This window comes from Portunus trituberculatus, chromosome 12 (assembly GCF_017591435.1).
Source record: "Portunus trituberculatus isolate SZX2019 chromosome 12, ASM1759143v1, whole genome shotgun sequence".
Lineage (NCBI taxonomy): Eukaryota > Metazoa > Arthropoda > Malacostraca > Decapoda > Portunidae > Portunus > Portunus trituberculatus.
In genome coordinates this window covers 800,768-816,673 of record NC_059266.1, presented here as the reverse complement: position 1 = coordinate 816,673, position 15,906 = coordinate 800,768, and the positions used below count along the sequence as shown (strand labels likewise).

The 15,906-nt window shown below is 38.5% G+C and overlaps 2 protein-coding genes across 2 annotated transcripts in view; both read left to right on the top strand.

The window, feature by feature from the left end:
* The window catches only part of LOC123502918 (insulin-degrading enzyme-like), a 33,010-nt gene extending 31,491 nt beyond the window's left edge, over positions 1-1,519 (top strand). Inside the window, exon 19 of the mRNA XM_045252205.1 lies at positions 969-1,519. Coding sequence (XP_045108140.1) covers positions 969-1,076 — 108 coding nt within the window. The 3' untranslated portion in view covers positions 1,077-1,519. The remainder of the gene's footprint in view (positions 1-968) is intronic.
* A 2,409-nt stretch (positions 1,520-3,928) lies between these two features.
* On the top strand, positions 3,929-11,406 carry LOC123502920 (GDP-L-fucose synthase-like). The gene is given in 8 exon segments (XM_045252209.1): positions 3,929-4,085; positions 4,219-4,370; positions 4,975-5,089; positions 5,412-5,472; positions 5,475-5,539; positions 5,914-6,105; positions 6,702-6,849; positions 10,427-11,406. Coding segments are annotated over 7 exon segments (954 nt in total). The 5' UTR covers positions 3,929-4,085; positions 4,219-4,233; the 3' UTR covers positions 10,663-11,406.
* Positions 11,407-15,906: the final 4,500 nt, after the last annotated feature.

Sequence of the window (15,906 nt, the reverse complement as noted above, 5' to 3'; positions counted from 1 at the left end):
TGCTCTGCCCTGTGGTCACACTGCATGTACGTCCTCAATATAACGACATGCAGAGTGTGTGATCGCACAGGCTATCACACGCCACAAGGCATTGTTTCATTAGATTTGCATACATCTGGCTGTGTCATGAGAAGCATCTGCATTGTGTGCAGCATCTCACAGAGCACAGTGACTGCACAGGAAGGCAGCAAGGCAGCAGTGTGCTCTGCCTTGCGGTCACACCACGTGCACGTCCTCAACATAACGACGTGCATATGGTGTGGCCACAAGGCCGTCACACACCACCAGGTGCCTTGCAAGACCATCCAGTGACCGGCCACAACCTTCCCAGCTGTTCCTCACCAGGCCCTGCTCCTCTCCCCACACCATTTCATCCTTTCCTCTCAAACTCTCTGTGATATTCCTACTCTTTTTCTCTTGCCCATCACCTCTCTGTGTCATTTTCCTCATACAGCACCTTCTTTAATAGTCCCACTCTCGTTCTCTTGCTCATGATGTCTTGATCTTGGCAGGATGTAATCTCACCTCACCTCACCTTGACTCTTCTCCCTCCTCACCTCACTCATCTCATCTTACCTTGTATGTAATGACAATTTAATTTCTTGCTTCTTAAGCACTCCTACACTCTTCTACTCTTCACTTGTCACCACTTATATTAATTGTTAAGTTGCTCATCTTACTGCTAATTCCTACCCATACACTCTTTAATGCATTTTGTTGATTATACATTAGTGTTGAAAATTATAACCAGAATATACACAAAACTATAATCTTAAGCTAAGGAGTCATATAGATCAAAGCATTGTCTATCCCATATCATGCAATGTTTTCTGTGGAGTATAATCTTTTGAAATCATAATCTGAAGTCTATTATTAAAGAAAACCATTATTTTAGCTTGATAAGCCATATTTGAAGGATCAAATCTATCCCTGACATGCTAACATCTTTCCTCCTTTCCCACCACCAGCCTGAAGTAATCACGGACATTCCCGAGTTCAAGCAAGGACTGGCCTTGTACCCATTGATGCGGCCCCTCATCCCTGTGTCCTCTAAGCCCTCCAAGTCAAAGCTGTAACTCGGTACCTAGTAATGAGCTGAAAGATAATTCAAAGGACTGTATTCTGAAACACTTCTGCAACTCACCATTTTCAATAGGCTGTAGTTGAGGTGCCATTGGTTTTAAGGGGTGTTTCTATGGTTCCAGTGACAGGTTTACAAGATTTGTGCATTATTTACTGGAGAAGCACTCTTGAGAACCTGGCTGATCATTTCTGTGGCCTTTGGAAATAGTTGTGGTTAGAGAGCAGTGTTTTAGAATTCTGTTTAAAATTTTTAAATACGGGCCTTAGATTTACTAGAGGCAGGAAGACAACAGAGGCAGAAGTACTCAGCAGCTGTATTAAGGATTACTCGCAGTATCTCCACGTCTTTTTGTACTGTTAAGTTTGTTGCAGCATTGGATTGACTCTTTGTATTATTACTATCATCACCGTGGAAAAAAATATAATACATACTGAAGAAGTATATTTGTGAATTCCTTTGTGTAAATATGTTCCTCTATATTAGTGGGACATAGCTTAGTCAATCATTCCTCTGCCAGGTTGGAAGAATGTGTGCTTGCTTTGCTTATAAACATTGTTCTTTATTATTAGTGGGACATAGCTCAGCCAACACAAACAGGCTGGAAAATGTGTGGTGGCTCTGTGAATAAACACTATTCCTCTTTATTAGGGGATATAAGAAGGAAAATGTCTCCCTTCATAAATGTAGTTCCTCTATATTATTGGGACATAACAACTAAACACTGTATCTGGCTGGGAAATCTTATATTGCCTCCTTTCATAAATTTTGTTTCTCTATTAGCCTGACACAGGCTGGCCAAACACTCTGCCAGGCTGGAAGGATATACATCTCTCTCGAGTCCCTGTATGTTCTTAAATACTGATAGCTATATGAGACAGACCAACATGTCCACAGCTCTGCAGCATTGCACTTCTGTCTTACATTATACCTTATCAACTATACAACCAAGACATCACCATTATCCAAGAATCATTCATCTACATCTCTATTACTTCACATGCTTATTTTTTTTCACATCAACGTGGACAGATCGTAAGTTTCTCCCTCCTATTTCTACAAGTCAACAAGTGATGCCCAGGCAACTCTTGAAGGGGATGTCAGCTGGTGTATGGATACTTTGGTGATGGTGGTTGTGGTTGGGGTGGTGGTAGCAATGTGAGTAGTGGTGATGGGAGAGTGGTTGTAGAGGTAGTAGTAGTAGTGGGTAGTGAGAAGTTAACACTGGTAGCAATAGTCATAATGGTAGTCTGCGAGTGGTGGTAACACAAGTGGCAGTGGAAGATGTAGTAATGGTGATTGTGAGTGTGGTAAATGTTAGTGGGAGGCAAGAGGAGTAGGGAGAGGTGCACCAGACATGTAGTGATTAATGAGCTTTGCAATACACATGGAAAGGAAGTGGTAATGGAGAAGCAGGTTGAGTAGAAGACAGGTAGATAAGGGTCAGGTATCCTACAAGAGGTAGAGGTGATGAATGAGGATAGGAGTATATAGATAAGGAAGTGAATAAGATGAAAATGGTTAGTAATAAATGAGAGCAAGACATTATAAATATAAGGGGGGGAATCTCAAGACATTATTTTTTTTCTTTTGGTTAATTCTTAGACATGAGACTTGCAACTAAAGTGGGCTTTTATTTTTATTTTAGTTTTATTTTTAATTCAATTTTTTTTTTGTCAATTTGTCGTCTTATATTAAAAAAAAAAAAAAAAGGTAGATCTGGAGATATATACTGTATATCAACAAATTTCCCCTCCACACGCGCCTTTGCTTAATTGATAAAAGAGGACAGCCATTATAATATTACATGAATTCCCTAACTTACTACGACGGTGAAATAAACCGTAGCATGTCTTTGTTATCTCAATAGATAGATCAACAGACAAATAGACTGATACACAAATAAATAGGTAACAATACTAGGAATCAAAAGAAACCAACGATATATAGATACACTCCCAGTGGCAATTGCACCCTTCCCCGCTCCTCCCTCCTCTCAGCGCACAGGTGGCGGAGGGCGTGGCACGTGGTGGGTGCACGGGCCAGCGTAGTGCGCGTGGCAGATCTCCCACCCGCACAGCTGTAGGAAGTGATAAGTTACGTCCAGCTGAATTTGCTAGGGCTGCTGCTGTTGTTATTTCAGGGAGTTAGGGCTCCACGTCATCTGCTCGCTTTGGGTGTTGTTGTTGTTGTTGTTGTTATTGTTATCTATTATTATTATTATTATTATTATTGATGATTTTGTTGTTTTCATTATTATTATTATTATTATTATTATTATTATTATTATTATTATTATTATTATTATTATTATTATTATTATTATTATTATTATTATTGTTATATCATTATTATTATTATCATCATCATCATCATCATCATCATCCTTACTACTACTACTACTACTACTACTACTACTATCTATTATTATTATTATTATTATTATTGATGTTTTTGTTGTTTTCATTATTATTATTATTATTTATTATTATTATTATCATTATTATTATTATTATTGTTATATCATTATTATTATTATCATCATCATCATCATCATCATCATCATCATCATCATCATCCTTACTACTACTACTACTATTACTACTGCTTCTACTACTATTATACTACTACGTATATTCGTCAGTGTGTGTGTGTGTGTGTGTGTGTGTGTGTGTGTGTGTGAACCAACAATATAAGTTACATATGCCATGAATTTTTCACACTACCAAATAATAGTCAGAAACCAACTCAAGGAAGTGGTGTTTTGATGTGGCCGGTGTGTGTGTGTGTGTGTGTGTGTGTGTCTGTGTGTGTGTGTGTATGGTAACTCAATGGTGTAACAATAAAAGATCGCCACACGTATACCAGGCCACGTATCTTAGTCGAACACCTGCACACACCACATACACCTGTTTGTTCTTTGCTGTGTGGCGAGACTTCGCTTGTGCTTATAAACCCTTGTGTGATAGTAGTCTATGCCTTTCTTCTCTCAGCATTTTCCCAGGTAAGCATGTGTGTGTAAACGCTACGCTATTCTATTCAGTCCTCTTTATTTTTGCTGATGTTTTTAAAGTATCACAGTTTTTTTTTTTTTTTTTTTTTTTTTTCTCTATTGTCTAATGTTATTCTTTGCACAGCACATCCCTTGAACCATGAGTGGCGAGCAGAAGGTGGTGATGGTGACTGGGGCCACGGGTCTGGTGGGTAACGCTGTGCAGATTGTGGCCAAGAAGGAACAGCGCCCCGAGGAAACATGGGTGTTCCTCAGCTCCAAGGATGGCAACCTCAGGTATGACTCAGTCGATCAATACTTTTATTTTATTTATTTTATTTATTTATTATTATTATTATATATATATATATATATATATATATATATATATATATATATATATATATATATATATATATACCATGAGGGCTTTTCACGGAAATTTATGGGCTAAAGGGGATACTTGTTGTGGTACCTCCTATCTCAAAGCCCACCCGCTAGGGAACCGTTGCCCCAAATGAGGAAGCCCAACCTACACTCGGACCGTGGACAGGATTCGAACCAGTGCGCTTGTAGACCCCTCGGACCCCAAAGCGCGCATGGTTCCACTGTACTGTACTGTACTGTACAGGAAATCAGTCTGTCAATCGATTTATCAACTAATGCATTCATTCATACAGTCAGTCAGTCAGGTAGCTATGTATCTGTTTACTTATACATCAGTCAGTCAATCAATGAAAACACGTATCTTTCAAAACCCGAATAACTTTCATGAGAGTCAATTAAAAGCAGATGCGAAGTTGATGAATGCATATCTTACCAATCTCAGCTGAACGCTCTACGTAAGACAAGCCTTCCTAGATAACTCTAGTTACCAATATGAGCATCCCTCTGCCCACAGGAACATAGAGGAGGCGCGGGCGATCTTCAAGAAGCACCGTCCCACGCATGTCATCAACCTGGCGGCGAAAGTCGGGGGTCTGTTCAGCAACATGAAGTACGGGTGTGACTTTCTGGTGAGTGTGGCGCTGTAACCTGCAAAAAATTCTGAGACTCCTCTGCTTTGGTTCTTTACTATACTCAAAAACTTCTAGTTGAACTAACACAGACTTTTAAGATTGCTTTGCGGTTTTATGATGACAAATTAACAAGATTTTTACATCTTCGATAGGAGAAAATACTTGAAAGCCCGACGAATCATCCCTGTGACCTTTGAAAACAGTTATGGTGAGAGAGTAAATCGTTTCAGAATAACGGCCTTGTCTTGTCCTCATATAGAAAAGAAAATAGAATGAATAGATAAATAGAAAACTAATATATTCTTCACTCTTCCCATAGCGCATCAACATGCAGATTAACCAGAACGTGCTGCAAGTAAGCCAGGAGGCTGGTGTGAAAAGGTCATCTCCTGCATGTCCACCTGCATCTTCCCGGACAAGACCACCTACCCCATTGACGAGACCATGGTGTGTGTGTGTGTGTGTGTGTGTGTGTTTAGTTCACATATGTATTTCTTATATATATATATATATATATATATATATATATATATATATATATATATATATATATATATATATATATATATATATATATATATATATATATATATATATATATATATATATATATATATATATATATATATATATGATATAGAAAGTTAAGTGTGGATTTTTATTTTCGAAATTTAGCTTAGAAGTAAAATTAAATATCACCACCATGTCCTACAAACATAAAAGAACATTGAGTACACGCACGATCACACTACCACCACCTTCACACATTGAACACACACAGAATCACACTACCACCACCTTCACTCCTTCACAACCTGCAGGTGCACAACGGGCCACCACACCCGTCCAACTACGGCTACAGCATGGCCAAGAGGATGATCGACGTGATGAACCGCACCTACCACGACCAGTACGGCTGCATGTTCACTAGCGCCATTCCCACCAACGTGTACGGCCCTTATGACAACTACAACCTCGAGGACGGGCACGTGCTGACTGGCCTCATTCACAAGGTATATGGCGCTGCGTGGTGGTGGCGGTGGTGGTATGTGAGCTGAGTCGTGAAGTTTTGGTATATAATGTAATGTAGTCAGATCTCTACTTTGAAGCAGTTTTCGCACCTAAATTTATAGCAAAAAGTTAGGCTACAGATGTTTTAAGTGTGAGAGACCTTGACAACTTTAATTATTTTTGTTGATATTTCTACCTCATTTATCATCTTTTTTTTAGGCATTTCCAGGAATTTTCGCACAATGAAATGAGTAAATTATAGTAGTGGGGGAAGGAATAAGGAATGGAGTTGTGTGAGGGAGTTAACTAAGTACGTTGTAGTGGTAGCAGTACATAATTAAATTATGTATAGCATCATCATTATTGCTACTACTACTACTACTACTACTACTACTACTACTACTACTACTACTACTACTACTACTACTACTACTACTACTACTACTACTACTACTACTACTACTACTACTACTACTTCTACTACTTCTACTACTACTACTACTACTACTACTACTACTACTACTACTACTACTACTACTACTACTACTACTACTACTACTACTACTACTATCAACCACCATTGCATCTTCTCCCGTAGATCTACTTGGCCAAGAAGAACAACACCCCCTTCACAATCTGGGGCACTGGGAAACCCCGTCGCCAGTTCATCTATTCCCTTGATCTGGCCCGCCTTCTCATCTGGGCCATCAGAGAGTACAATGATGTGAACCCCATCCTGCTGTGTGGTATGTCACGTTAGGTCACATTAAGTCACTTTAGGGCATAGTTCTCTAGGGTGTGGGTTGTGTTATTTTTACAAGATTTGAGGTCATGTCTTGGTTTCGTTTAACAGGATCCAGTGTAGTTATTCTTAGTGGAAGATGTTGGGTTTTTAAGGGTGTTTTTAGGAGAATTTTTAAAGGGTATTAAAAAAAATTAAGGAGAGTTTCATTGGTTTTATAAGAGTTTGCAGTGCTTTCAAGTTGAGTTCCAAGGGTTTTTTTTTAGAATTTTCAATGAATTTTCAAAAGTTTTTTTTATTTATTTATTTTTATTTGTTTATTTATTTATCATTATTATTTTTTTGTGAGATTTCAATGTGGTTTTCAGTGAGTTTCAAAACCTCAGTAATAATTTGAAAAGTTCTATCACTGCTGAGACTGGCGAAGCTAACGGGGGACAGAGGGGGAGTGGTCTGCTCCGGGCGGCACTTATTGGGGGCGACGATTTTGGGCGTCACAGTTGTCAGGTTGACGTCAATAGGCTTGTATTGTACATTTGTGCTATTGATTATTAGACCTAAGCTCATATTCTTGATACACAGGCCTAGATGTGTGTGTGTGTGTGTGTGTGTGTGTGTGTGTGTGTGTGTGTGTGTGTGTATATATATATATATATATATATATATATATATATATATATATATATATATATATATATATATATATATATATATATATATATATATATATATATATATATATATATATATATATATATATATATATATATAGATAGATAGATAGATAGACAGATAGATAGATAGATAGATAGATAGATAGATAGTTCTAACAAACTCGTACCTCAAAACATTGCACACGTACGCATCCACCATCAGGGACTGAAAATTAGTGAAGTTGATGGTGGTGATGGTAGTAGTAGTAGTAGTAGTAGTAGTAGTAGTAGTAGTAGTAGTGAGGGTGGTGGTGGTAATAGTAGTAGTAGTAGTAGTAGTAGTAGTAGTAGTAGTAGTAGTAGCAATAATATTTACATTAATAAGCAGTAGTGGTGGGGGTGGTGACAGATTAACACACACACACACACACATATACCTCGGTCCTCTGGCTTCACAAGCCGGGTGGAGATATTTGGGTGTGTCTCCTTTCACGTGTAGCCCCTGTTCACCTAGCAGTGAGAAGGTACGGGACGTAAATTGAGGAGTTGTGACCTTGTTGTCCCGGTGTGTGCCTGGTCTCAGGCCTATCCGAAGATCGGAAATAATGAGCTCTGAGCTCGTTCCGTAGGGTAACGTCTGGCTGTCTCGTCAGAGACTGCAGCAGATCAAACAGTGAATTACACACACACACCACATTTTCCAAACTGTCACCACACCTACACAAATCTTGTAAATGCTTAAAGACGCTCCTATTATTAATTCATGCATATCGCATAATTGAAGGGGACACTAAACTGAATATTTTCCTGTTCTGACGCCCAGTAAACATTACATAGCCACTCGTTCCTTAAAGTCTGTTGTATTTAGAAGTGAATAGCAAGTGTTCCAGGCCTTGTGATGTCGTCAGTTGAAGAAAAGTAATTGTATTTTAGGGCCGAGTCGTTGCCTTTTTTTCCGATTTAAGGAAAGATACAGGCATGCAGACACATTGGTTATGCTTGCTTGATGGTTGTTACATTAAGAAGAAACAAGCGTAGAGTAACACGCCGTAACCTGGTTAAGACATTCCTGATCAAAATGTCATATTATAGTTAATGCGCGCGTTAAGAGGAACCAGCAAGATTCACATTACTTAATACCTAATTATATAATTCTTATTAGTACGAATGTAAGTATAGGACAAGTTGTACTACCTAGCTATGCAGTAGTGACAATACCACTTTGATGGCAAGTAATATGCTAGTTAATAAGGCGACTGAGGCTTCGCTAAGTCAGACAGCAGCGGCACGGCGCTGTCCACCCTCCCACTCTCAGTACTCAGTCTTTCGTGACGACAGGTGTTAGAGTTAGCAGCTACTGCCCCATTTAAAAGCCTCCGATTGATTTGACATGGGGTTTTAAGTGTTTTTACGATTGTAGTGATATATTAACAAGATTTCTACACTCAAACGGCTCTGATTGAAGTGACTCGTACGGGATTTCATGAGTGTTTTAAAGTTCTGGTGACAATAACAAGACTGCGTTGGTGTTTCCACGTCTCCAATTCATCTTATCGCTGGATTACGCCACGAAACTCAACCACAGAAGCAGGACTACGTTATCAGAGTGAGTGTTTATTTAAGGCGAGCCACAGCCGAGGGATAACTCAGGATAAATCATCAAATGCCTTTCGTGCTATCTTTAAATGTTTTTATGTGAGGTCCACCCACCCGACAACTGATCCCGCCGCCATCTTGCATCTCTTATTCCCTCGTATATCAGACATTTCCTGCCTTATCTCTCAATATTACATGTCTATGTTGTCTCAACGTGCAGCCGCGTTCCTAAGCTTTCATATGAGCCATTAAGACACAGCCGCCATGGCCAGGTTTAAGTTTGGTGAAGGGTTAAGCGAGGTAAAGGTACGGGGTGTCGATCCCTCTACGGTCCCGCCGCCAACCAAATTGGATATGTCTGCTCCAGCCCACCCAGAATCCACGATTATTTTCTTTATTCCTAGACAATTTATTTGGACTGAAGATTTGATGCTTTTTACAAGTATTTCGCTGTGTTTGAAGTGTTTTCCTTGCGTGTGTGGGACGCATCATGTTGTTAGCGTTATTTTTTGTGTTAAATAAGGGCGTTTTTGGCGCCAAATTTTCAGGAGCGCCCAAGGAAAATTTTTATCTGAGCCAGTATCAAGTTGTTATTGTTTCTTAAAAAAATTTGATTTGTTTTAAAGTATTTTACATGCCTGGTCAGTGGAATTAGTGGAGAGTGGAATTGTTTTCTAACGGTGTTAATGTTCCAATAATAGCTTTGTTGGTACCCCCTGTGAATGATTTATTTCGAGCTCCAACTCTCTCAAAAGTGTTGTAAAGGATTGTTCATATCTTTGAAAGTGTTTCCATTCCTTTGAAGTGACAATGGCCAGACATTTTAATATTTTGATATGGGGTCAAGGTTCCAACAATTTATTTATAGTTCTTTTGAAAAAATCTTTAATATTACTGGGGTTTGGAATCTCTTTATATTTTTGGTGTTAGTTAAAGTTTGTGCCAAGTCAGAATATGTAAAGCATTCGGGTCTGGCGGTGTTTTTTCGAGAGGTCATTTTCAAAATTATTTACGTAACGAATATAAGCCCGCCAGGCCAGGCCAGGGCCGTGCCATCAGACTGGCTCTCTTCGTCCATATCTAACATGATTTACTATTACAAGGAACACAAAGATGATGCAAAACATACACCCTGTAAACAGAGGGCTCTTTTTTTTTTTTTTTTTACATAAGACTACATACCCCTATTACAAATTCATATTTTCCTCCCGCACACTGTAGTCAATGAACAATACAGGGAACACAAAGATGATGGAAAATGTATATTATGTAATTTGAAAGGTTTTACCATTGCCATGTTACAAACTCATATTATTCTCCCACATCTTGCAGTCGATGAGGAAGACGAGGTATCCATCAAGGAGCTGTCGGAGATTGTGATGGAGGAGATGGGTTTTAAGGGTTCAGTGACACATGATACCTCCAAGGCTGACGGCCAGTTCAAAAAGACCGCTAGTAATGCCAAACTGCGCTCCTACCTGCCAGACTTCAAATTCACCCCCATCAGGCAGGGCGTCCGTGAGACTGTGGAGTGGCTCACTGCCAACTACGAGACCGCACGGAAGTAATGGTCGGTTGAATTGCTCGTTTTGGTGGTTGTAGCGTTCAGGGGTGTTGTTAAGTGCTGGTTATGTATTTCTAATTAGTGACAATGTAGTGGTTTGTCTTCGACTATTACACCGCTTGGAAGTAATAGTGGGTTGAATTGCTTGCTTTGGTGGTTGTAGTAATCAGAGGAGTGTTGTTAAATGCTCGTTATCTATTTATTTAGTGACGATGTTTGTAGTGGTTTGCCTCCGACTATGAGACAACATGGAAGTGTAATGGTGGGTTGAATTGGTTGTATTGTTGTAATGATCAAGAATGTTGTTAATGGTGATTTTTAGTTGTATTTAGTAATGCTTAGTTTATGTAGTTGTTTGTTTGTATGGAACTGTTATTATATCTGGTGATGTGTAAGGTTTGCAGATTGTCAAGGTCGTGAAGAGAAACCTGATGTGTATAAAAAACGTAATAAATTGATAAGGAAAGAGGAATAATACTGTACTGCGCATATTCCAGCAACTAACTGCCACCCACTGCTAATCCATTACAATTTTATGTTTAAACAAAACAAGGAGAAAAAGAAAGAAAAATAGATAAGTTAAGGAATGAAAAGGTGCTTTGATTTTCTATTTATTTGTCTCTCCACTTCTTAGCAATACCAGACACCCACAAGCTGAACAAATCATAGCATGTTTATATGCCACCCAAAAAAAAGTCATGAGGAAAACTCTGGCCAGGATTATAAAGAAATAAAAGATCTATGTGTATTTTCCATTCAGTTTTTCCTAATTTGTGCAACTCAAGCCATGCAAAAATGGAGCAAACAGTACACCAGTTTTATGTTTGAAAGAGACACTTAGAAGAAGACTGGACTGGATTAATAGGAATCAAGATCTATGCTAGTTTCCTAATCAGTTTTTCCCTCTTGGCTACTTCAGCTGTTTTAAAGTTGAACAAATGACCCACTAACTTTATGATTAGACATGCCGATGAGGGGCCGCCATGGTGCAGTGTAACTATGTGTGCTTTGGGGTCCGAGGGGCCTCCAAGCCCACTGGTTCAAATCCTGTCCACAGTCCAAGTGTAGGTTGGGCTTCATCACTTCTGGCAATGGTTTCCTAGCGGGTGGGCTTTTAGATAGGAGGTACCCCAAAAAGTATCCCCTTTAGCCTATAAATTCCCATGAAAAGCCCACATGGTATATAAAAAAAAAGTGAGGAAATTCAACTCTCACAACATGCAGCACACAACTGTTTTGTTTTTGAATGAGGCACTGTGGTAGTTGCTCCTGGCACTGCTCCCTCACTGACAACTTAAACCCAAACTACCCTCACCTGACTCATCTATTGAAGGAGGGAGAGAGGGAGTGCATGACCATCCTGAGTGTTGTCTTGCTGTGTACTAGTTACCTTCCCACTTACTAACTACCTACCTACTACTCCTTTGCTCATTACTCTGCCATGTATTACTGTGCTGACTGAAGAAATGGGAAAAGTGTTTTGTTTTTCTTTAACCTACATTTCTTGAGGTGTTTTATGTTGCCAATGTAAGACTATTCTGAATTCCTTCTGCACAATATCCTGATTGACCGAGTTGATTCCAAAAAGGAAAAGGCATAAGATAAATGCATGTAGAGATGAATTTATCTTTATGAACATTCAATTTAAGAATGTTTGAAGTTATTAATAAAATCACTAGTTTTGTCCTTTTCCTTCACCTGAATGCAGAATTTTTATTTATATATAAAAATCAAAATTATTTATAAGTGTTTAGAATGCTTTAAATGGAACAAATTGAATTTCTTTAGTTGTTCACAATTTATAAATTTTCAGTTTACAAACAAGTTTTGAGGAACATTGCTTATTCAAGATTAGTCTGTATTTATGATTTTTAATTAAAGAATGGTTTCAGTCATTATTCAATACAACTGAAACCATTCCAGCTGCAGACACTGCTTGGAAATGCTACGATGGAACCAGCGGTGTGTGTGTCAAAAGCCTTGGCTGAGGTGATGAAGAGATGTGGGACAGATGGCAAGGTGGTGGTGGTCACAGTTGTGGTTGGCTCAGGGCAGCCAGTGAGAGGCCTACACACCCTGGAACACAGTGAGTACCTAACACTGTACAGGTCATTGACTTATGACAGACAGATAAGTTGTAAGTTAATCTGGCTGTAAGTCAATTTGTTGTAATGAACTTAGATATATTATACAGTTGAATGATGTAATTTTTTTCATCTTATTAATTTGTAATCTTACAACACATTTTACTAGTTTTTGTAATTTTTTTATTAGGTTTACGTCAAACACTATATGTGCAGCATAGTACACTTTGAGGAATCAATATTACTATTTGATATTTGGAAAACATACAAATATGTAAAATACTGAGGAAAATAGGAAACATTTTGGTTACAAAACAAAAATCTATTGGTTACCAGTGCTCCAGTGCTGGGCTGTGGATCACTGGTGTCATCTGAGTTAGGTAGCGTCAGATAGCACAGCGTACTCAGAGGTAGCTTCTTTCATATATTTGGTGAGCTTTGTCAAAGTTTATTTTCCTTTCATAAATTTCATATGAACAAAAATCTTGTTCCATCCAATTTTACAAATTGTTCAATGTTTGGGTCTTTTCCTTTAAAATGTGCATTAAGTTTATTCAATACAGATAACCCTTCTGACAATCTGATTGGGGCAGAGCAAACCTAGTACATATTGTTCAATGCCTCAAACTCAATTCTTGTATCTATCAACTCATACAACCTTCCAGACAACTATTCCCTCTTCAAGACACTCAACTGTCCCCATCTTCTATACTTGATATCCTCAGTTTGTCCTTTACTTATAATCTAAACTGGAAACTTCACTTTACATCTCTAGCTAAAACAGTTTGTCTTCTGTATTTCTATCTACCTGTCACTTGAACTTATTAAGAGGGAGGTTTCAAGACAATTATCTCATACATTTAGTGAACTCGTTTGATCATGTTCGAGAACCAGCATCTCAGTGGGTGCTTTTTTTAAATTGCAGTTTCTGTTGCCTTTTGCCGATTCCCTTCCTACTTATAAAAGGCATAAAAAATTACCTTCAGAAGGGAGGCCCCACAACAGTAATCTTACATCATCCCATTGTAAAACCTTTAAATGACATCAGATACTTTTTTACACCCCAAGAAAAAAAGTGCATCTAATGTGCCAACAAATATTATAGTCTAACTGAGTAAAACTTCTCTATTCATTCTTATAACTAGTCTTCCATGACACAAAAACCAAGGATCACAGGAATATATTTATTTTCCCTAATTTGTCATGAATCCATACAAGGACTGTACACGGCCTGGAAAACACCATGATGTCCTAAACTAAAGTAACGGCAAGACAATTATAAGTCTCCTGCAGAAAGACGTGGACTTTTGACACATCACCCTGAATGTACACATACACACACATACATCTAGTAATCACAGAATACACACAGCAGCTTACTTCATAACAGAGTTCGTGTGTACATAAAGTGGTGCACATATGTGAGGCTATAAGGGTATGTGCACAGAATTCATAAGTGTGTACACCTTGGCACACATACAAACATGATACACCTTTGTACTGCACCTGACTAGGGCATCACACCTGCAGGAACAACTGAACACCCTAAAGAAAAGATGGAATTGCATGGGAGGTACATTTGTGGCCAGGACCAGAATACATAACATACAACTCACTCACACTGTTTGACATTCTTCCTGCAATCTTTCATTCTCTAATCTGTTGGTGATCTAACTAGATTTATGATAGATTCACAGCAGAAGATTTCAGATTAAGGGGTTGCTGACAGAGGAAGTGAAAGTAGCACATTAATAATCTACCGACTCTGTGCATTTGTCTGCTGGCACACATCCCTGCCCAAGGCGAGTCCTGACCCTTCTGCCTTTTGTCATTACCGCCTCACCTCTGGCAACATTTAAGCTTGCACTGGTGACCCACAAAAAGTACCCAGATAGTGTATTGATGCAGCGGAGGAGGCTGGCATAGTGAAATCAGGTTAGGTCAAGGAGAGGGAAACAATCACTTCCAACCTTCTGATTCTCAGTTTTGTAAAAATTTCTTACTTTACAGTCAGAGTATACTACCCTCATCACACAAGGAATATATAAGCATATATATAAGTATTTAACAATTGTGCTTTTATTTGTGCAGGGAATGGGTTGGTAATATGAGACTTCTCATTTCTATGAAACAAGATGTAACGTCTTAGTTCTACTGCTTTTGAAGCAGGCAGATCTCAGCCTGATACATAGTGATGGCTAATTGTGCCAAGAATTAGAACTGTGCATCATCCTCTTCCATGACTCCCATGACATACAGTCATGGGAAGCAGGCAGCAAACTCACACAGGATCACACTGCACAGGTGTACAGAGCAGACCAGAAATATCCACATTGTTAGTCATGTCCATGTCTCCTCTAAGAAGACTCGTAATTTACTCAGGACCTAAAGTACTAAATCTTCACATATGGGCTTTACACTTCTCTTTATATGGTGCCATGAATTACTATGAATGCAAGTTTCTATAAGCTGTTTGTCCTGTATACAGTATTGGTGTTTGAACAATACCTGCAGTCATGAAGGCTTTAAGTTAAGCATTACCTTACACTTGAACACTTATCACAGTGGATAAGTTAGTGGTGACTGGAGGTAATAGTGTTCTGGTCCCCTGTCATGTGTAAAGTAGGGAATTGCACAGGACTTACACTCACACTGAGTTTATTTTTCCCCTACATATAGTGAAGCAAGTCACTAATGAATGTGAGAATTTTCTGAATGCCAGAACATAATTTTGAGAATCAAACATCAGCAGTCAAACTATACAAAAGTCAAATACTTTTTTCAAACTTACAAAATAAGTTGAGCATGTCTTTTAGAGAGCTTGGTATCACATACAGAGTGATTATATACCATAACTTTTCCAGATAAATTTTTTGCACCAACATTCCACCCTCAATAGTCCACACATGTTATACCACATACAAGTTGAAAAAAATGGCTGTCAGAAATATTTTGAGTAAATTTTCATTATGGAAATTTTTAGTTGTAGTATACAGATATGTTTGTCAGAACCAGAATTTGAAATGTTTAATTATCTCATGAAAACTATTTTCAAAGTCCTTTTCCATTAATGATGAAGACTTTTAGTTAGATTATTATTCAAATCACTGAAACACTCTTCAAATCAATCATGACTTTTACAACAGCTTGTTTTTCTCCCAGTG